Consider the following 21,060-nt stretch of genomic DNA (forward strand, 5'->3'; position numbering starts at 1 on the left):
TTCAAGATTTCATTGTGAAAACTTATCTAAGAACAACTTAGTTATATCAGGGTATTAGATGGATCTATCATTCAGATACATTTTTCTTCTCTGTTATGAAATTATGAAGCATTTCACCTTTTGGAAAAAGTCTGAAGGTTGCTCTGCACTAATTAAAATTATTTTGTCAAAATCAGTTCAGTCGCTCAGTTGTGTCTGACTGTGACCCCATGGATTGCAGCACTGCAGGCTTCTTTGTCCATCACCAACTCCCAAAGCTTACTCAAACTCATGTCCATCTAGTCGGTGATGCCATCCAGCCATCTCATCCTCTGTCGTCCCCTTCTCCCACCTTCAATCTTTCCCAGCATCAGGGTTTTTTCCTAGTCTCAGTTCTTTGCATCAGATAGCCAAAGTATTGGAGTTTCAGCTTCAGCATCAGTCCTTCCAATGAATATTCAGGACTGATTTCTTTTAGAATTGACTGGTTGGATCTCCTTGCATTCCAGGAGACTCTCAAGAGTCTTCTCCAACACCACAGTTCAAAAGCATCAATTCTTTGGTGCTCAGCTTTCTCTATAGTCCAACTCTCATATCCGTACATGACTACAGGAAAAACCATAGCTTTGACTAGATGGACCTTTGTTGGCAAAGTAATGTCTCTACTTTTTAATATGCTGTCTAGATTGGTCATAGCTTTTCTTCCAAGGAGCAAGCGTCTTTTAATATCATGGCTGCAGTCACCATCTGCAGTGATTTTGGAGCCCAAGAAAATAAAGTCTGTTAGTGTTTTCATTGTTTCCCCATCTATTTGCTGTGAAGTGATGGGAGCAGACACCATGATCTTAGTTTTCTGAATGTTGAGCTTTAAGCCAGCTTTTTCACTCTCCTCTTTCACTTTCATCAAGAGGCTCTTTAGTTCTTTGCTTTCTGCCATAAGGGTGGTGTCATGTGCAAATCTGAGGTTATTGATATTTCTCCCAGCAATCTTGATTCCAGCTTGTGCTTCTTCCAGCCCAGCATTTCACATGATGTACTCTGCATTTAAGTTAAATAAACAAAATAGATACTTTTTAAATTTGATACTGTATGTAAACAGTTGAATTTTTTAAACTCCTTTGTTGCTGCTTTTTTTTTTTGTTGCTGCTTTTAAATAATAATAATAATACTGCTTTTAAAACCAAACATGAAGTTGTTGGGGATAGTGCTATGATTTGTTCACTTCCTTTCTTAGTCCTAATGGTTGATTCACAGTGGATTCCTGGCATAAGACCTGCTTTCTAAGAAATCTTGGACAAATAGATTGAAAAAGAGATAAAGGAATTATTAGGAAGAAAGCCAGTGAAAAATCAGTGTCAGAAATACACTTTTGTTTTAAATTTGCATTTCTCATTGGCCATTTTGATGAATAACTCATGGCTTAAGTGATCTTTTATTCCAGAGAGAGAGCTTGGCAATAGATACCCTGCCTTTGGTTTGGCTAAAATGTAGGTTCAGATCCCAGCTCTGGGACTTCCCTGGCAGTTCAGTGGCTAAGACTCCACACTTCAACTGCAAGGGGCATGGGTTTGATCCCTGGTCGGGGGACTAGGATCCCACATGCCACATGGTGTGGGTAAAAAAAAAAATCCTAACTCTGCTGTTTGTTAGCCATGTGACTGTGGGCAGATTTCTCGCCCTCTCTGAGATGCTGTTTTGTTAACCACAGTAGCCACTAATCAAATGTTGCCAATTATGTTAATTTATCATCATTGCTATGAAGATGGTTCCAGATCTCTTCTAGGCTTGACCTTCAGACCTGCCTTTTGGGGTTCCCATAGATCTCTCTCCCATGTGTACTCTTGCTGTCTCCCAAGTCCAGTGTATTCCAGACTGTGTCAGCTTCCTTTCCAATCCCGATTCTCCTTCGCTTTCCCCTTTCCGACCCTCCTGTTTCTCCCAGCTCCAAACCTTTATGAAAGCTTTAATTTTTTCCTGTCCCATGCAGCCTTTTGCCAAGTCTTGCAGATTCATCACCCACTGTTTCTCACCAGAGTCCTCGCTTCCCCTTCCCCCTGACCTCTGAGTTTCATTCAAGCCCTCACTGCCTCTTGTGTGAGCATCTTAGCTGTCTTTTAATTATTCTGCCTGCCTTTAGTCTCTTCTGTCTTAATTTTACACATATCTACCAGATAGATCTTCCACAGCTGATCTTCAGTCATATCACTTCCCTTCTCAGAACCCTTCAATGGCCATTATCTGTAGTTCAAAGTCTAAATTCCTTTGACTAGTTAGGATCTAAAGTGTTAGTCGCTCAGTTGTGTCCAACTCTTTGTGACCCTCGCAGACTGCAGCCCACCAGGCTCCTCTGTCCATGGGATTCTCCAGGCAAGAATACTGGAGTGGGCTGCCATTTCCTTCTCCAGGGGATCTTCCTGACCCAGGGATCAAACCTGGTGGGTCTCCTGCAGGCTGATTCTTTACCATCTGAGACACCAGTTAGGATGTAAGATGCTCCATAAATAGCACCAACCTACCTGGTGGCTGGTTCACACGCCTTCTTAGAGCACACCACTGGAGACCTTGAGCATCCTAAGAGTAGAGTTGTTTGTTTTGCATCCACGATGCTTAGCACTAGTGCACATTAATTATAATAAACTGGAACATTACATAGTAGGTGAGTGGATGAGTATCCTGGTGTACGTTTTCCTTTTGCTGGAATTTCTTGGGCAGTGGCTCCCCATATCCCCATTCTACCTGTGCTTCCAGGTCACTTCATGCTCCAATCTGTCCCTGATCCTTTCAGCTCATAGTACCTGTTCCTTCCCCACGTCCCTCTCTTCTGGCTCCTGCTATCTGCTCTACAGAGCTCTGTATGCACATGTTTTTTCTTTTGACTGTGCGCATCCCCAAGGAGATCTGGGAGTGAGTCATCTAGCCCACTTCCTGATGGCCAACATTTAACATTGACTTTGCAGTGATTTATGGGGTGTGCCATCTGTGCTCGGTATACAGCAGTGAGCAAAACAGAAAGTTCCAGTCTTTTGGCGTTCACACTAGTAGTGCTCAACAGTTAGCTGCCTCAGTTCATTCATTGACAATCATTGATCGGGTATCTGCTGTCTGCCAGTCTTTGTGCCAGTTGCTGGGATACAAATGTGAATAAAAATGGTCTTTGTCCTCAAGGAGCTTTCGGTGCAGTAGGAAGACAGACACATAAGTAAATCTTTATGGTATATTCAATTAAATGGGCTTCCCTGATAGCTCAGTGGTAAAGAATCCACCTGCAATGCAGGAGACATAGGAGACGTGGGTTCGATCCCTGGGTCAGGAAGATCCCCTGGAGGAGGAAACGGCAAATCCATTCCAGTGTTCTTGCCTGAGAAATCCCACAGATAGAGGAGCCTGGTGAGGTATAGTTCAAAGGGTCACAAAGATTGGACACGACTGAGCGACTAAGCACAAATTAAGTACTGTGCACTATTTCTCAACAGGGACACTATTAGCATTGTACGTGGGAGAATTCTTTGTTCTGCAGGACCTTCCCCTGCGTTGTGAAGTGTTACCTGCTCTGCCCTGGTAATGTCCCTCAGCTCATATGGCAACCATCACCAGCCCTGCACATTTCCAGATGCCCCTAAGGGGTGATATCTTCCTAGCTTATGTTGAGAGCCACTGTCAGAAGAGGCCTTTGTTTCTACTTAGGTGGCAAAAAAAGGGAGGGAATGATCAACTCTGACTGGGGAGTAGGGCTGGAACTGGGGATGGGGAGGAGTATCTTGAGGAATGCCGCCCTGAAGAAGGCATCAGGCAAAGATGTGGAGGGGAGGTGCTCAGGTGACAAAATGGGACATTCCAGGACCTCCAAGTTGTTAGCTGTGGCTAGAGAAAAAGGTGCAGGCACGAGGGGAACGTTTGATGAACAACTGGAGAGAAATCTGGGCTCTGTGGCAGAGGCTTTCCAGCAGGCTTAGCACAGATGCTGGGAGAAAGGAGGAACCCTTTGGTTTGAACAGGACAGGGACTTAGTGAGATGGGGGAGACTCTTCCCAAAATTGCAGGGGAGGGCCCATAAGGGGTTGAATGGATATTGGTCATGAGGACTAGTGATGAGGTTTGTTGAGGATGGAACCAACTGTACCCAAGGTTACGATAGGACTTGAGGATATAACTTTCCTGGAAGTACAGACTCCTAGGGGGTAAAAAAATACCTTAAAATCTCGATGGACTCTGCATTGTACATATTTAACTTAATCCACAGAATTGTCACTCATCTTATCCCTTCTTGGAAGCCCCTGTGCTGGGCTAAGGAAATAGGCATGTCCTAGTAGTTGGCACACTCAAGTTTCCAGAAAATTTAAATGTCTGGGTGAGTGATGGGAGGTCTGCCTGGCTGTGTGTGCCTTTGGGAGGACAGGTAGGCCTGAAGAAAGCCAGTCTTCTGCAAGATGGTTACACCTAAGTGATGGTGATGGATAAGGTCCCTCTGCGACCCTTGCCCTGGGTCCCGGTCATGCAGCTCCAAGGCCCACATAGTTCGTGCCCATCCCAGCCCTTCTCACTCTCTGCACTGTCTGGGTTTTGGAGGTGTCTCCATTCTCTGCTAGACCACAGATTTTGTGATCTTGCTGCCACTCCCTGCCACCTGCCAGAGCCTAGTCATGTTTCTGGCATCTCAGCAGATGGCGACTAATGAAAGCATTCGTCCTCTTTCGCTAAGGCTCTTTCAGCCTTTCTTGGAGCCTCCGGTATCTGGTAGGATTGTACTAGGTCTTCCCACTAAATGCATTTCTTACATCTGCATTTTCTTTTCTTTATTCTCTAGTTACATGACAATGAATTTTCTCCTGTTTTGGATGCGACATTTGTAATGGTGGCTCGTGATTCTGAAAATAAAGGGTAATTGCTGTTTTTTTTCCTATTTCTTTCTTCTTTTTTCCTGTCCTTTGAAAAATATAAAATATATATTTTTTCAAATATCTGGAGATATCTGAAAACTGGAGAGAAAACTAATAAATTTCCAGAATTATTATATTTAATTAATAAAATTTCTAGATTTATTCTAGATCTAGTAAATTCCACTCAGTTTTGTCCGACTCTTTGCAACCCCATGGTCTATAGCCTGCTAGGCTACTCTGTCCATGTGATTCTCCAGGCAAAAATACTGGAGTGGATTGCCATTCCCTTCTCCAGAGGATCTTCTGGACCCAGGGATTGAACATGGGGCCCCTGCATTGCAGGAAGTGTCTTTACCGTCTGAGCTACAGGGAAGTCTTTAAATATATTTTTCAAATATCTGGAGATATGTGAAAACTGGAGAGAAGACTTTAATAAATTTCTGGATACCATCATCTAGACTTAAGAGTTTTGACATTTTGCCATATTTGCTTCTTTTTTAAGGTATATTATTTTCTTTATCATATTTTAAAGCAATTCCAGATATAATGACATTTCACCTCTGAATACCTTAGTGTAGGCATTGCTTTAAAAATGAGGATATTTTCTTAAATAACTACATTACCACTAACACACCTAACAAATAATAGTAAGTACTTAATGTATTCTAATAGTTCATATTCACTTTTCCCCAATTACCTTTTTAATGATTTATATAAATCAGGATCCAAACAAGGTCCACTTACTGCATTTGATATTTATGTCTCTTAAGTCTGCTTCTTTTGTTCGCAGCTTTATTGAGATATAATTCACATATCATACAATTCACTGATTAAAAGTGTACAGTTTAATGACTTTTAGTATATTCATAAAATTGTGGAATCTCTTCAGCCTGTGTTAATCTGGAATGGTTGTGTGCACCCACCTGTCCTTTACCCCTTCTCATGAAGTGGGCGAAAGCCCAGATTCATTGTTCTATACAGTGTCTCACTTTCTGGATTTGTCTCATTGCTTCTTCATGGTATTTTTTTTAACTTGTTTCACTGTTCCTTGTATTTTCTGTAAATTGAAGAGTTAGATCTAAAAGCTTAGTTAGATTTGAATTCAGTGTATTTGGTGAGAGCACTTCCTAGTTGATGCTGTCTCTGTACTGTATCATGTCAGATTTTCCCACTCATTGTAAAGGTAAGATTAGTGTGTGGGTTCAAGTAGCAACAGACTGATCTTTCCATTATGCACTTCAGGTTATCCTCTTATGATCAATAATGATCTGCAGGTGTAGTACAGTACAAGGTGTCTCCCATGTACATCTTACAAATAGCTAGTTTCCCATCAGTCTTCCTTCAGTGCTTTTAATCTCCTTTGGAGTTTAATCATTTTCATTAGAGGATATAAAATGATTCTCAAATTCTGACATTGTTTCTGTATTTGTTAGCCAGAGATCTGTAAAGAAGACTTCCTTTACCAGCTAGGGCAGTTTGGTTTGTCAAGGAAAGTCAGGATCAATGTTTCATTCTTTCCTTTATTTACACATTTACTAGCTAATGATGACAGTTTTTCTGCTTTTTTTGCTTTTTAAGAAAGTATCACTGTGAGTTCATGGATTTTAATATAGTAAATATGTTTCAGTAAATTGCAGCCATTGTTCTTCCTGTTCCGTGGAATGAACATCTTTGGTCAGTGGGAACTCCTTTAAGCTGCCTCCTGTGATGAGCTATTTTTACATTTCCTAGTCTTTGATACAGAGAAGGCATTGGCACCCCACTCCAGTACTCTTTCCTGGAAAATCCCATGGATGGAGGAGCCTGGTAGGCTGCAGTCCATGGGGCCATGAAGAGTCGGACACGACTGAGTGACTTCTCTTTCACTTTTCACTTTTATGCATTGGAGAAGGAAATGGCAACCCACTCCAGTGTTCTTGCCTGGAGAATCCCAGGGATGGGGTCGCACAGAGTCGGAAACGACTGAAGTGACTTAGCAGCAGCAGCAGCAGTCTTTAATAACTTTCTGCTCTCTGATACAATGAGATACCTTGAACTTATCCTATACATTTCCTGCCCCAGGCCTGGTATCAGCTATTTCTCCAAGGAGTCCTCAGGTTCCTTTTAATGGGAAGCTGGTAGTTAGACACCAAAATCTGGGCACTAGAACTATATGTTTTTATTAGTTTGTCATTGTTTCTTGGCTTTTTCAGTGGACAGAGCTTGAATGTATGTTAAAAAGAAAACAAAAAAACCTCATAAATTTACACTGTCATTTCCAAGTCAAGTTTAGCTATACATACTTTAAAACTTTATGCCTTATCTTTTCTTTCTTACATTGAATTCTTGGTTCCTAATGCCAGTTACACCCAAGGCATTCAAACTGGGAAAAACTATTACGTGTGTGGGAGTGGGGTAGGAGGGAATGTTATAGGATTGCTATTGTACAGGATGGAGTCTGGAGGCCTATGAGAAGTCTGATTTGTTTCAGAAATTTGAGTTAGGAGTCTTCAGTGAGAAATCTCTTTTGCTGCCTGGAAAACTGACTTGGAGACCCAAGTTAAGAGCAAAAAATCCCTTGGTGACTCTTACCTGAGTGAAGTATCCACCTGTCTTCTCTGTCTCCTCTAGCCACTTCCAGCTGACATGCTGCTCCTAGTGGCTGACCTGGGGCTTCTTTTCCAGCACTGAAGGCATTACTTAAAGTTTCTCACCCAGCTGATGCATTCTAATTTTCCAAGCTGCTATCTCAGTACTTTTGTTTCCATTTTTGTTTCGTCCAACTTTTGGATTCTACCATAGTGAAGGGTTATCCTTTTTCTCCGTGTTTTAATTTGAAAAATTTGACACCTACAGGAATGTAGAAAGAATAATGTAATGAGCACCCATATACCCTTCACCTAAATTCTCAAATTAACATTTTACCACTTTTACCTTACTCTTGCCTTTTCTCAGTAAATACAAATATACACACTTTTCCTCATGTAATTGTTTCAGAGTAAAGTTGAGACTACTTTACCCATAAATAATTCAACATGTATCTCCTAAGAATAAGGCGATTCTCCTTTATAACATCAGCAACTTTATTATATCCAGGAAATTTAACAGTTATACAATTATTGTTTCTAATATTTGATCCATATTCAAACCATGCCAGTTGTCCCTAAAATATTCTTTATAACCGTTTCTCTTGAGTCAGGGTCTGATTAAGGGCCATGTATTATATGCTGTTGGGGCTTCCCCGATGGTTCAGATGGTAAAGAATCTATCTGCAATGTGGGAGACCTGGGTTTGATCCCTGGGTTGGGAAGAGCCCCTGGAGTAGGGTATGGCAACCCAAGCTGGTATTCATGCCTGGAGAATCCCCATGGACAGAGGGACCTGGTGGGCTACAGTCCATGGGGTCACAAAGAGTCAGACACAACTGAGCGACTAAGCACACATTATATGTTATTATCATGTTTCTTTAAGTAATTCCCCTTAAAACAATCCCCCTGGCACTTTCTGTCTTTTAAGACATGGACTTTTTAAAATTTTTTACTGAAGTATAGTTGATGTACAATACTGTGTTAGTTTCAGGTATACAGCAAAGTGATTCAGTTATGTATCTCTCTCTATAGATACACTTTTCCAGATTCTTTTCCCATATAATTATTATAAAATATTGACTATAATTCCTTGAATTGTATACTAAGTCCTTGCTGTTTATCTATTTTACATATAGTGACGTGTGTATGTAAATCCAAAACTCCTAATTTATCTCCCCCCTTTCCCCTTTGGTAACCATAAGTTTATGTTCTGTTTGTGAGTCTATTTCTGTTTTGTAAATGAGTTTATTTGTATCATTTTCTTAGATTCCACATACAAGGGATATCATATACTTGTCTTTGGCTTATTTCACTTAGTATGATAATCTCTAGGTCTCTCCATGTTGCTTCAGATGGCATTATTTCATTCTTTTTTATGGCTAAATAATATTTCATCCTGTTGTTTTCCTCTATTTCTTTGCACATTGTCTTTGTCCATTCCTCTGTTGATGGATACTTAGGTTGCTTCCATGTCTTGGTTATTGTAAATAGTGCTGCAGTGAACATTGGGGTGAATGTATCTTTTTGAATTATGGTTTTCTTTAGGTATATGCCCAGGAGTGGGATCATTGGATCATATGGTAGCTCTGTTTTTAGTTTTTTAAGGAACCTCCATACTGTTTTCCATAGTGGTTGCACCAATTTACATTCCTGCCAACAGTGTAGGAGGGTTCCCTTTTCTCCACACCCTTTCCAGCATTTACTATTTGTATACTTTTTGACGATGCCCATTCTGACCCGGGTGAGGTGATGACCTCATTGTAGTTTTGATTTGCATTTCTTTAATAATTAGCAGTGTTGAGCATCTTTTCTTGTGCCTTTTGGCCATCTGTGTGTCTTCTTTGGAGAAATGTTTATTTACATCTTCTGCCCTTGTTTTGTTGGATTGTTTGTTTTGATATTGAGCTGTATGAGCTGTTTGTATATTTTGGAGATTAATCCTTTGTCAGTTGTATCATTTGCAAATATTTTCTCCCAGTATGTAGGTTGTCTTTTCATTTTGTTTATGGTTTCCTTTGCTGTGTGAAAGCTTTTAAATTTGATTCCATTCAGTTCAGTTCAGTCACTCAGTCGTGTCCGACTCTTTGTGACCCCATGAACCGCAGCATGCCAGACCTCCCTGTCCATCACCAACTCCCGGAGTTTACCCAGACTCATGTCCATTGAGTCGGTGATGCCATCTAACCGTGTCATCCTCTGTCGTCCCCTTCTCCTCCTGCCTTCAATCTTTCCCAACATCAGGGTCTTTTCAAATGAGTCAGCTTTTCGCATCAGCTGGCCAAAGTATTGTAGTTTCAGCTTCAACATCAGTCCTTCCAAATGAACACCCAGGACTGATTTCCTTTAAGATGGGCTGGTTGGATCTCCTTGCAGTCCAAGGGACTCTCAAGAGTCTTCTCTAACACCACCGTTCAAAAGCATCAATTCTTCAGCGCTCAGCTTTCTTTATAGTCCAACTCTCACATCTGTACATGGCTACTGGAAAAACCATAGCCTTGACTAGATGGACCTTTGTTGACAAAGTAATGTCTCTGCTTTTTAATATGCTGTCTAGGTTGGTCTTAACTTCCCAAGGAGTAAGCATCTTTTAATTTCATGGCTGCAATCACCATCTGCAGTGATTTTGGAGCCCCCAAAAATAAAGTCAGCCACTGTTTCCACTGTTTTCCCATCTATTTGCCATGAAGTGATGGGACCAGATGCCATGATCTTAGTTTTCTGAATGTTGAGCTTTAAGCCAACTTTTTCACTCTCCTCCTTCACTTTCATCAAGAGGCTCTTTAGTTCTTCTTCACTTTCTGCCATAAGGGTGGTTAGGTCCCATTTGTTTCTTTTTTGTTTGTTTTTATTTCCACTACTCTAGGAGACAGATCCAAAAAGATATTGCTGCTATTTATGTCAAAGAATATCTTGCCTATATTTTCCTCTAGGAATTCTTTAGTACTTTGCCTTACATTTAGGTCTTTAATCCATTTTGAGTTTATTTTTATGTACGATATTAGAGAATGTTCTAATTTCATTTTTTAACATGTAGCTGTCCAGTTTTTCCAGTACTACTTATTGAAGAGACTGTCTTTTCTCCATAAATGATATATTCTTGCCTCCTTTGTGGTAGATTAATTAACCATAAGTGTGTGGGTTTATTTCTGGGCTTTGTATACTGATCCATTGATCTATATGTCTGTTTTTATGCCTGTACCATATGGTTTTGATTACTGCAGCTTTGTAGTATGGTCTGAAGTTGAGGAGCCTGATTCCTCCAGCTCTGTTTTTCTTTCTCAGAATTGGTATAATTAGTCAGAGTTTTTGTGTTTGCATACAAGTTTAAAATATTTTTGCTCTGATTCTGTGAAAAATGTCATGGTGATTTGATAGGGATTGAATTGAATATGTTGATTGCCTTGAAAAAAACGTTAACATTTTTGAGGCAAGAATACTGGAGTGGGTTGCCATTTTCTTCTCCAGGGGATCTTCCCGACCCAGGGTTAGGACCTAGCTATTCTTCCTAATAGTTTCAAATAGTCAAGGAAATAAACTACTGCAAAAAGCATTATAGCAGTTCTGATTTTTTTAAACCAAAACAAAATTTCTGCTTCTCTTCCAAGATTAATTCCCTTCAAAGCTTCAAGGAAAAACAAACAAGGAAGCAAAACAAAACCCCAAATACAAAAACAAAAAACCACTGATGGTAAAGAGAAGCTTTGAAGAGTCCAGGCCAGTTGTCTTACAGAATTTTTGCAACCTGTTTTTGGCTATTTCCTCATAATTAGAGTCAGGTGAAACATTTTGACAAGTGGCCATATCCTTTTTTACAATGTGAACTGTCTACTGTGCAGATAAGTCTGTCCAGAAGGCTCCCCTAACTGTTCCAGAGCTCTTATGTGAAACTGTTAGTAGCATTATGTAAAATGAAAATCTTCAGTTTTTTTTTTTTTTGGTAATGACATGTCTTAAAATTTTTTTCTTTTTTCTCTTTAGGCCAGCCTTTGTAAATCCACTCACTGTTGAAAGCCCAGAGGAAGAAGAGCTCTTTCAACAGGGAGAATGTATATTAATTTGTTCATAATAAGATATAATTTTAAAAACATATTAACTCTGTTGCAGAGGAAATTATTTAAGAGTATGTATGAACTCCTCATACCAGTCAAGTGTCCAAAGAGTCCATTCTTGGGACAATTTTATTGATCATACAATATTAAGTAATTTGTTTTCTCACCTTTGATGAAATGCGAGTTGTCTCTTAATGAAATAACTGCTGGTTGGGGCTGTAGGTCAAGGTGATTATAAGTGATCTCACACTGAGTTGATATGATTTCCATCTGAAAGCAAGAAATCACTGGAAGTTTTATGTAGCCTCAGCAGCCTTCTCTGGGATAAATGTATAATTTCCAGTCGGCTTTTCCACATCTGGAAATCCTGTGTTTATAGGGTTCTAGGCAGCCCTGGACAGGAAGCTTGTGCTGTAATGTGGCCCTTCTGATCATAGCTCCCCTGTTGCAGTGAACAAGGGGAGAAGGGTCGCCTTCAGCTCCACGTCATTACTGAAAATGGCCCCCACTGCCGAGGAGAGGACAACCATACATGAGATGTTTCTTAGCACGCTGGATCCAAAGTAAGTTAGGATGGTGAGATTCTGGGTTGGGAAAGTAGGCCTTCTCCAGAGCCACACTTGCTCGAACATATTGGGTGGTGTTTGTAAATATTTTACTTTTCTGCAGCAGAGCCATGGCATTGACAGGGTTTCCTCAATCTCCATTTGTACAGGACTATAAGTTTTCGAAGTCGAGTTTTGCCTCCTAATGCAGTGTGGATGGAGAATTCAAAACTCAAGAGCTTGGATATTTGCCACCCTCAGGTATTGGAACTTGGTGAAGAATCTTCTAAACAGGATAACTAGGACTCATGACACTAATCTAAGATTTGACCCGCTTTTTAACTGTCCTCTGTTCTATGGCATTGTTAATTCCTTATTCTGTAGATTTGTATAGTCACAAGCCTGTATTTATTAATATTTATCTTATGTCCTATAGGAGCGGAACATTTTCAATCGAATCTTTGGTGGTTTCCTTATGAGGAAAGCATATGAACTTGGATGGGCTACTGCTTGTAACTTTGGGTGAGTTAGATTTAAGGTAGTCTTGGGCTTCTCTGGTGGCTCACAGGTTAAAGCGTCTGCCTGCAATGAGGGAGACCTGGGTTTGATCCCTGGGTTGGGAAGATCCCCTGGAGAAGGAAATGGCAACCCACTCCAGTATTCTTGCCTGGAGAATCCCATGGATGGAGGAGCCTGGTGGGCTACAGTCCACAGGGTCGCAAAGAGTTGGACACGACTAAGCGACTTCACATTCACTTTCACTTTAACTCCTGAGAAGTCGTTTATACTACCACACTCAGGGAAACGTTTTGGACCAGTCTGAATGTGTTTGGTAATATATGGTGTTTTTAAATAAATGCTACACTGGTTCCAGATGGGTTTGTTTTTTATTTAAATTTTTTTATTGGAATGTAATTGCTTTACAATATTGCATTGGTTTCTGCTGTACAGTGACATGAATTAGCTATAAGTATACATATATCCCCTCCCTCTTAAGCCTCCCACTCCACTCCCCTACTCCCCCTCTAGGTCATCGCAGAGCACCTAGCTGAGATCCTTGTGTCATAAGCAGTTTCTTACTAGCTGTTATTTTACATGTGGTAGTGTATATATGTCAGTGCTACTCTTCCAATTCGTCCCACCCTCTCCTTCCCCCTGATCTTCATTTTAGAAGGCTCTTGCTCTGATGCTGTCAGTTAGTACATTAAAGACCTGCTGAGAAAAAGGGGTGATGACATGAAGCAGGGAAAAGATGATTTTGGCACTGATCTGGTCATAGTGTCATCTCTTACCATTCCTTACTGGTGTGATTATTTCCTCCTCCTCTAGGTTTATTCTTTGATCTTTTAAAGTTTGCTTTGGAGGATTATTAGGGAAAAACTAGAGATCATCTGAATTTTGCAGTTGACCCCAAGTATTATCTTTCCCTGATAGTGGTTCCCGACCGTTTATAGTTGCCGTGGATGATATCATGTTTCAGAAACCTGTTGAGGTGGGATCGTTGCTGTTTCTTTCCGCGCAGGTAGGTGTGTGATGAGACAGGGAAATATAATCTTTTATTATTTGGGCCTAAAAGAGAGGCTTTTATATTCTAAAGCCACCATTTGTCTTATGACTGCTTTCTTCCCTCTTTCTGATGCAACTGACTAACTATCATGTCCCTAATCACTTAGGTCTGCTTTACTCAGGGGAATTACATTCAAGTCAGAGTTCACAGTGAGGTGGCCTCTCTTCAGGATAAAGAGCACATGACCACCAATGTCTTTCATTTCACGTTCATGTCGGAAAAGGAAGTGCCCTTGGTTTTCCCTAGAACATATGGAGGTAAGTGACAATGACTGCTTGTCCCTAACAAGGGGAACTTTCAAAGATATTTTTCTCCTTTTAGATTGTTTTAAGAAGTACTCTGATGCCCATCCGCCCGAGTGCATGTCTTTAAGGGATTGTGCTTTTGAGATTCTGCAGCCCTGAAAGTCAGGGTGCCTCATGGCCCTTAGGTGGTCGTTGCTGTTCTGCCTGCCTGGCCATGGTCTGAAGGGCTGGTGCCAGTGCAAGCAGCTGCTGGTGGTTAGGACTGGTCCTGCCAAAGGGCTGGAGTTGAGGCCCACTCCCTGGGGTATGTGGCCCGTTCTCTGGCCCAGCATTGCATGCCTCATGTCAAGTTTGCATTCCCATTGCTGTCCCAGGGTTCCCAGGTGGTCTTGTGTTTGTACAATAATTTTCTTAGGTTTCTCCAGGGCTCTCTCACTCTCTTGTGTTCCAGAGTCCATGTTGTATTTAGATGGGCAACGGCATTTCAAATCTATGAGTGCACCAGTGACCTTGAAAAGGGACTACGTGGTCGAGCCCTAGGAAGACTGCGCTTGTTGAAGGCCAGCACCCCGCAGTGACACAGTGCCGGATGAAGGCCTGAGCGAGTGTATCGGTTTTAGTGTTTATTCTCATCTTCCATGGAGATGAAGGATGTATTCGGCTTTTACGATGGTCAGAAAAGAGGAACGAGAAATGGCTGGGTGGGGCAGAGGGAGAAAGAATTATTGAATAATAAATACTTTTAAGAATTTAAATTGTGAAGCTACCATGTTGCCTCCTGTCTGCTTAGGAAATGAGGGCAGAATGCCTTTTTATGTGGCTGGACACATTCTTTTTTTACACATATTGCAACTGTCAATCTACATGGTTTCCTGCCCAGGCATTTGGAGGGCATTTGTTAAACCTGACCTGTACTGCAGTTCCCCTTTGTTGTTTAAATCCTGTCTACCCTATGTGATTCCTTTGTAATTTTACCTCTTTCTAGTTCCCAGCTTTTGTTGTTAGCAGAGGACAGATGAAAAGTTGAAGTGAAGGGATTCAACAAAAGACACAGCATTTGTAAGAACCTGTGGGACACTTTAGATCGGAAACCATACCAAGAGGAGGAGTTCACAGATGGTCTAGGTCAGGAGATGCAGGACCAAATGTTCCTTCTTCCACTCACCTGACAGCTCTTCAGTACACTTTGCTAGGGGCTGGGAATCTTATATCTGATGAAAAAATATGAACAGTAATGCTAATAACAGCTGCTTATGCTTATGGAGCACTTGCCCTGTGCTAGATCACCGACACTATGAGGTAGGCTGTGTAACTCACTTACTGGGTTCAGGCACTTAGGAATCTGAAGCCCAGAGAGGTTCATAACCTGATCAGGCTCCTTCAGCTGGTCGATGGTGCTGCTGGGATTCATAACCAGGGAGTGTGGGGCTTGGTACTGCTTTCTGGTATTGTAGCAAGGGACGCTATGCCCAGTATCACAGAGCCACCTGGGAACCCAAAGGGACGTATTCCCATGAGTATGTGGCCAAGATCCAGTTTCTTCTTTGATGTGAAGTTGATCAAGTACAGAAGAGAGAAAACCAGGCTGCACAGAGGGGTAAAAAGTCACTTCTGAAAAGATGTTCCCACAAAAGAAACAGTGTGGGTTCTAGAATGGCTGTCGCAAACTTGGCTATCTGCTTCTGAATCGGCTGTAGTACTTAAAAAAAAAATTCTATTAATGTAATGTTTATTGAAACTACAGTTACAAGAATGAGTACTTCTGGCATAAATAGTCATGGGAACAAACAGCTGCTCTGGAGGTGGGCAGTTGGACTCATGGCCCCCAGTGTGTGCCCATTGTAAGCTTGCTTGCATCTATCTTCCTTCCCCTGCCCATGGCCCCCTGAGCTGTATTATCTGTACTACCATTCTGAGTTTCACCTGGCCCTTCAGTTCTGCATTTTGCAGGTCTGCCTATAACCTGGTGGGGTCCCTGAGCTGCCTGGCGGGAAGAAGGGACAGCCCTGCAGAGTTGTCTGAATGTGTTAATAAGCAGAGTTCAGTTGAGAGACCCACTGCATGCTGATATATAGATTGTACATTATGCACTTAAGCTCTTATTGCTGAAGCTTTTGCGAGAAGTTTTCTTCCTGTTGTGAGAAATGTTGCAGTTAATATCCTAAAGCTAAAACATTTAATTCTTAAGTTGTTTTCTTTGGAAAACTGTTGATAAGTGATCTGTATGTCAAAATAGTATGCACAAGACTTTGAATATGTATTTCAAGTAACTCTCGAGCAGTTGTATACATTCATTTAACTTATTAGCAATTTTCCTGGATTTGGCTGAATTTTAACCTTTACTTTTATTTTTCTTAAAGTTTTTTTTTTGGATAGGGACCATTTTTAAAGTCTTTATTCAATTTGTTACAATATTGCTTCTGTTGTTTTTTATGTTTTATTTTTTTGGCCACTTGGCATGTGGGAATCTTTGCTCCCCAACTAGGGATCAGACCTGCACCCCTGCTTTGGAAGGTGAAGTTTCAACCACTAGGCCACCAGGGAAGTCCCTATCCTTTAGTTTTAAAGACATCTTTGCCATTTCAATAGGTGAAAAATGACATTTGTTAATTGCTTTATTTGAATTTTACTGAGATTGAACTTTTAAGTATCGCTTTTTTTTTCAGTTAAATAACTTGAGTAACTTTGGATATCAGATTTTAAGTCAAATTATGTTGTCTACCAATAACAGTTTTAATATTATAAGAGCTAGAGATTTTTATTTTTAATACAGGACTTTAAGAAGATGAGATGAAGCAAACTCTGAAGGATGCATAGTACGTTCTCGGTGTTCAGTGTTTTGTCCCTCTTCTGTAAGGAATAGCGGACTTTCAGCCAGTACCAGCCCTGCTGCTGGTCTAGTGCAGAACTTCCTAAAATGGGTGGGACATAGTTTTATATTGACTAGTCCATGTGGAAATATCCCCATTTTACATCAGACATTTATTACCGTGTTCTTACTTTTTGCTCAGGTAGTTCTTCACTGGGAAGTCTTCAAGGATGATGTCTTTATTGTTAGTTTTCTTGAAAGAGTTCACTTCACATTAGTGTGCTCTGCACTGTGTTGTGTGTGTCCACATGAAGCTGTGGCTCCATTTGTCGTGGTAACCAGAGTGTTCTACGTGGCTATGTGTTCCCTTTGCAAGGTAGCAAAGATACCTCTGTATCTTCTGCTCTTTCTCCTCTCTGTTAATAGTCAGTAACTTGATTCCTGAAGAACTGAAGGTTGCCCTCCACCCCCACCCCAGGAAATTCACCATTTTATTTTTCATTTCTATGAGTTTGGGCAGAGTAAAAGACTTGTCATCTTTCAGTAGACACATTTGATTCTGTGGTGTGGCTGGGCTCATCTGGGAGTTTCTTCTGCTCTTTGCGGTGTTGGCTGGCATCACTCATGCAGCTGTGTTCAATCAGGAGCTCATCTGGGGCTAGAACAGCTGGCCCATCAGCTGGGGCTGCTGGAATGGGTGGGGGCTAGCCAGGCCTCTCTGAGCAGGCTAGTTGAATTTCTTATATGGTGTCTTATGGGCTCCATGAGCAACCAACCAGATTCCTAGATCCTAACTGTGTCATCATCCTGCCTCTCAAAGTCATTTCTGTGAAGAGTGATCATGGTGTCATGGAAGTTCCCAAAGGTGAGCACTGGAAAGAAGCTACCAGTTAAATGATTGAGAGGTCACTGGTAAGAAAAAAAATGGTTTCAAAAAGCAATGGTGTCTGGGGTTGGGTGGAATGAGGCTGAGTAATTCCAAGCATCCAGCTCTCTTTCCTGGGTGAAGTCCTTGAACTCTGGTGAGATGCTCTTTGATAAACATTTTATATGTTTATATTATAAACAGTACAATTTATGAGATTTTATAAAATTTCCTATTAATATTTTATTTACAAGAAACATCGGGAGGCACAGCATCAGATACCCCTTCTGTGGTAGTTTATAATACATATTAACTTACAAAAGGCTTTGAAAAGTAGGGCCATTAGAACGACTCTTTTAACTTTTTAAATCAGCTTTTGTGAAGCTTATTTGATTAAGGACTTTGTTGTCGTTGTTAATACCTATGAATAAATGGAACATATTAGGTGTTTTAACAGCTTTTACAAAGCTGTGATTATACTCTCTATTTTTTAACCTGAAAAGGTGTATGTATATTGTCCAAGGGGGAAAATATTATGCCCTTTTCTGCTATGGAGAATCAAGTATTAGTATTATGTTTCTTAACAAATTTATTTTTATAATTTTTGTTTTTTTTTTAACACCAGAAACATTTTGTATTGAAAGAAAGTGACAGTGAAGTTGCTCAGTTGTGTCCGACTCTTTGCGACCCCATGGACTGTAGTCTATCAGGCTCCTCCGTCCATGGGATTTTCCAGGCAATAGTACTGGAGTGGGTTGCCATTTCCTTCTCCAGGGTATCTTCCCGACTCAGGGATCAAACCCTGGTCTCCCTCATTTTGTATTGGGATTTAGCCAATTAACGGTGTTTTGGTACTTTTGGGTGAACAGCAAAGGGACTTAGCCATACATGTACATGTATCTTAAAAACAAATTTAGAGCAGCATTTTAGATCTGACTATCACTTTCCAGTGTTGGCAGTCTTGCTTTTTTTTTTTTATGTTTACTTATTTAGTTATTTTGATCTTTGGCCTCGCCACATGACTAGCAGGATCTTAGTTCTCTAACCAGGGGTCGAATCCATGCCCTCAGCAATGAAAATGGGGAGTCCTAATGACTGGACCCCCAGGGAATCCCCAGTCTTGGTTATAAGTTTTTTATCTTGAAAGTGAAAGTCACTCAGTCATGTTTGACGCTTTGTGACCCCGTGGACTATACAGTCCATGGAATTCTCTGGGCCAGAATACTGGAGTGGGTAGCCTTTCCCTTTACCAGGGGATCTTCCCAACCCAGGGGTTGAACCCAGGTCTCCCTCATTGCAGGTGGATTCTTTACCAGCTGAGCAGGAGTGTAATTTCTTGCTGTCACTGCTGATATTTCATAAAACATTAACACGTAACAGTGCATTTAACTTAAAAAATTCTGAGTAGCTCAGCTGGTAAAGAACCCTGGTTTGATTCCTGGGTTGGCAAGATCTTCTGAAGAAGGGATAGGCTACCCGCTCCAGTATTCTTGGACTTCCCAGGTGGCTCAGACAGTAAAGAATCCATCTGCAATGTGGGAAACATGGGTTTGATCCCTGGGTTGGGAAGATCCCGTGGAGGAGGGCATGACCACCCACTCCAGTATTCTTGCCTGAAGAATCCCCATGGACAGAGGAGCCTGGTGGGCTGCTGTCCATGGGGTTGCAAAGAGTCAGACACAACTGAGTGACTAAGCATGCATACACACAATCTTCTAGCATTATGCCCCATTTACTGATGTGAAGAGGAAGGCAGAAGGAAATACATTAGGAAGCTGGTAAAGGTTAGTTTATAAGGTATTTGCATCCATTCTGATACAGAGAATACAAGTTTGTGTTTTTCAGTTTCTGTACAAGAGCCTCAGGTTCAATGATGTATGCTTTAATGTGAAAACATTTGGAAATAATTACCAATTCTTTAGGGGCCTCCCCAGTGGCTGAGTGGTGAAGAAGCTGCCTGCTAAACTGGAGACATGGGTTTGATCCCTGGGTCAGGAACATCCCCTGGAGGAGGAACTAACAACCCACTCCAGTATTCTTGCCTGGGAAATCCCATGGACAGAGGAGCCTGGTGGGCTACAGTCCATGGGGTCACAAAGAGTCGGACACGACTGAGCATGCATGCACGGATTCTTTATTTGGTTATACAGAACCCCATGGCAACTTGTATTAACATATTAATACTAATGTGCATTGTGGCAAAATACCAGTCACAAGATGTAATCATCATAAAATAAAATTTTTATATACGGCTAATACATACTGGATTCTTAGCACTGTGCTAATGACATCAAAATGTATTTTCTCACTTAATCCTTACAATCAGCTTTTGAGGTCAACACCATTATTACCCACTTTTTCAGATGAGGAAAGCGAGACATAGAGAGGAAAGTAACTTGCCACAGCATATCTTGTAACTATATAGAGGTAGGAGTAGGTGCTGTAGACCCACACTATGTCTAGAAGCTTTACCACATAACATTTTCTTAGCTAGTGTGATAAGAGTTAACTTGTGATTTATATATATGTAAATATGCATTGGAATATAATTGGGCCTCAACCATAAGAGATGAGGATGGTTGACTTATCTGGGACATTTAAAAGAAGTATGTATTTTTGGCTGTGCTGGGTCTTCATTGCTGAGCAGGCTTTTCTCTAGTTGCAGCGAGCCGAGGCTACTCTCTAGTTGGAGAGCATGGGCTTCTCATTGCGGTAACTTCTCTTGCTGAGAATGGGCTCTAGGGTGTGTGGGCTTCAGTACTGGTGGTTCCTGATACTCTAGAGTATAGGCTGAGTAGCTGTGGTACACGGGCTTAGTTGCTTTGTGGCATGTGAGATCTTCCCGGATCAGTGATCGGACCCATGTCTTCTGCCTTGGCAGGTGGATTCTTTATAACTGAGCCCCTGGGCATTTAACTTGCTCTTAGAGACAAACTTTTGGTACAGTTGTGATTGACTCTCTAAAGTGACTTGTGAATGTTTTCTCTCCCTCCCTTGGCAACAAATAATGAACTATTTTAAAATAGGTAATAGTAGAGAGATTAAAAATAGGGATTTGGCAAGTTCAAAAACAGATTTAAGGACCCTTGAAGAGTCACTGCTTCTAGATAAAACTGTTGTGTCATGGGATTGTTTTGGTCTAAGGGGATCAATCTGAGGTGGATTTGGCGTCCTTTGGTCCAGTGGGGGTTTCAGGCAGGCAGTGTGATGTGGGAGGAGGGGTGCTGGCCCAAATGTCCATACCTATGCATTCTTGCCTGTGTCTGCAACCAGCCTGTTCAGAGGATAGGGTGGGTGGGTGGGGGGATTCATCTTTCTGGGTTCTGTTTCCTTCTTCATAAAAGGAGAGGCAGTTTTCTCATCCACAGTTTCCTGATTTAGGCCTATTTTCCTCCACTTGATTTGGCTGTTGGGTTAGTGAAAAATTTGAATGCCTGTACTGCACATAATGTAAAAAATCAGGTTCCATTTAAGATGTGTAAGCTAAAAAACATGGAGCTTCAGAATAAACCAAGACCTTCTCAAAACCATTCAGTAAGCCAGAGGCACTGATAAAG

The 21,060-nt window shown here is 41.2% G+C and overlaps 1 protein-coding gene across 1 annotated transcript in view; it reads left to right on the top strand.

Annotated features, from left to right (window-relative positions):
• ACOT9 (acyl-CoA thioesterase 9) overlaps positions 1-14,584 on the top strand; it is a 30,288-nt gene extending 15,704 nt beyond the window's left edge. Inside the window, exons 8-15 of the mRNA XM_043895462.1 lie at positions 4,784-4,857; positions 11,402-11,469; positions 11,924-12,035; positions 12,188-12,278; positions 12,454-12,539; positions 13,452-13,539; positions 13,691-13,841; positions 14,281-14,584. Coding sequence (XP_043751397.1) covers positions 4,784-4,857; positions 11,402-11,469; positions 11,924-12,035; positions 12,188-12,278; positions 12,454-12,539; positions 13,452-13,539; positions 13,691-13,841; positions 14,281-14,369 — 759 coding nt within the window. The 3' untranslated portion in view covers positions 14,370-14,584. The remainder of the gene's footprint in view (positions 1-4,783; positions 4,858-11,401; positions 11,470-11,923; positions 12,036-12,187; positions 12,279-12,453; positions 12,540-13,451; positions 13,540-13,690; positions 13,842-14,280) is intronic.
• The last annotated feature ends 6,476 nt before the right edge of the window (positions 14,585-21,060 follow it).

This window comes from Cervus elaphus, chromosome X (assembly GCF_910594005.1).
Source record: "Cervus elaphus chromosome X, mCerEla1.1, whole genome shotgun sequence".
Classification (NCBI taxonomy): Eukaryota; Metazoa; Chordata; class Mammalia; order Artiodactyla; family Cervidae; genus Cervus; species Cervus elaphus.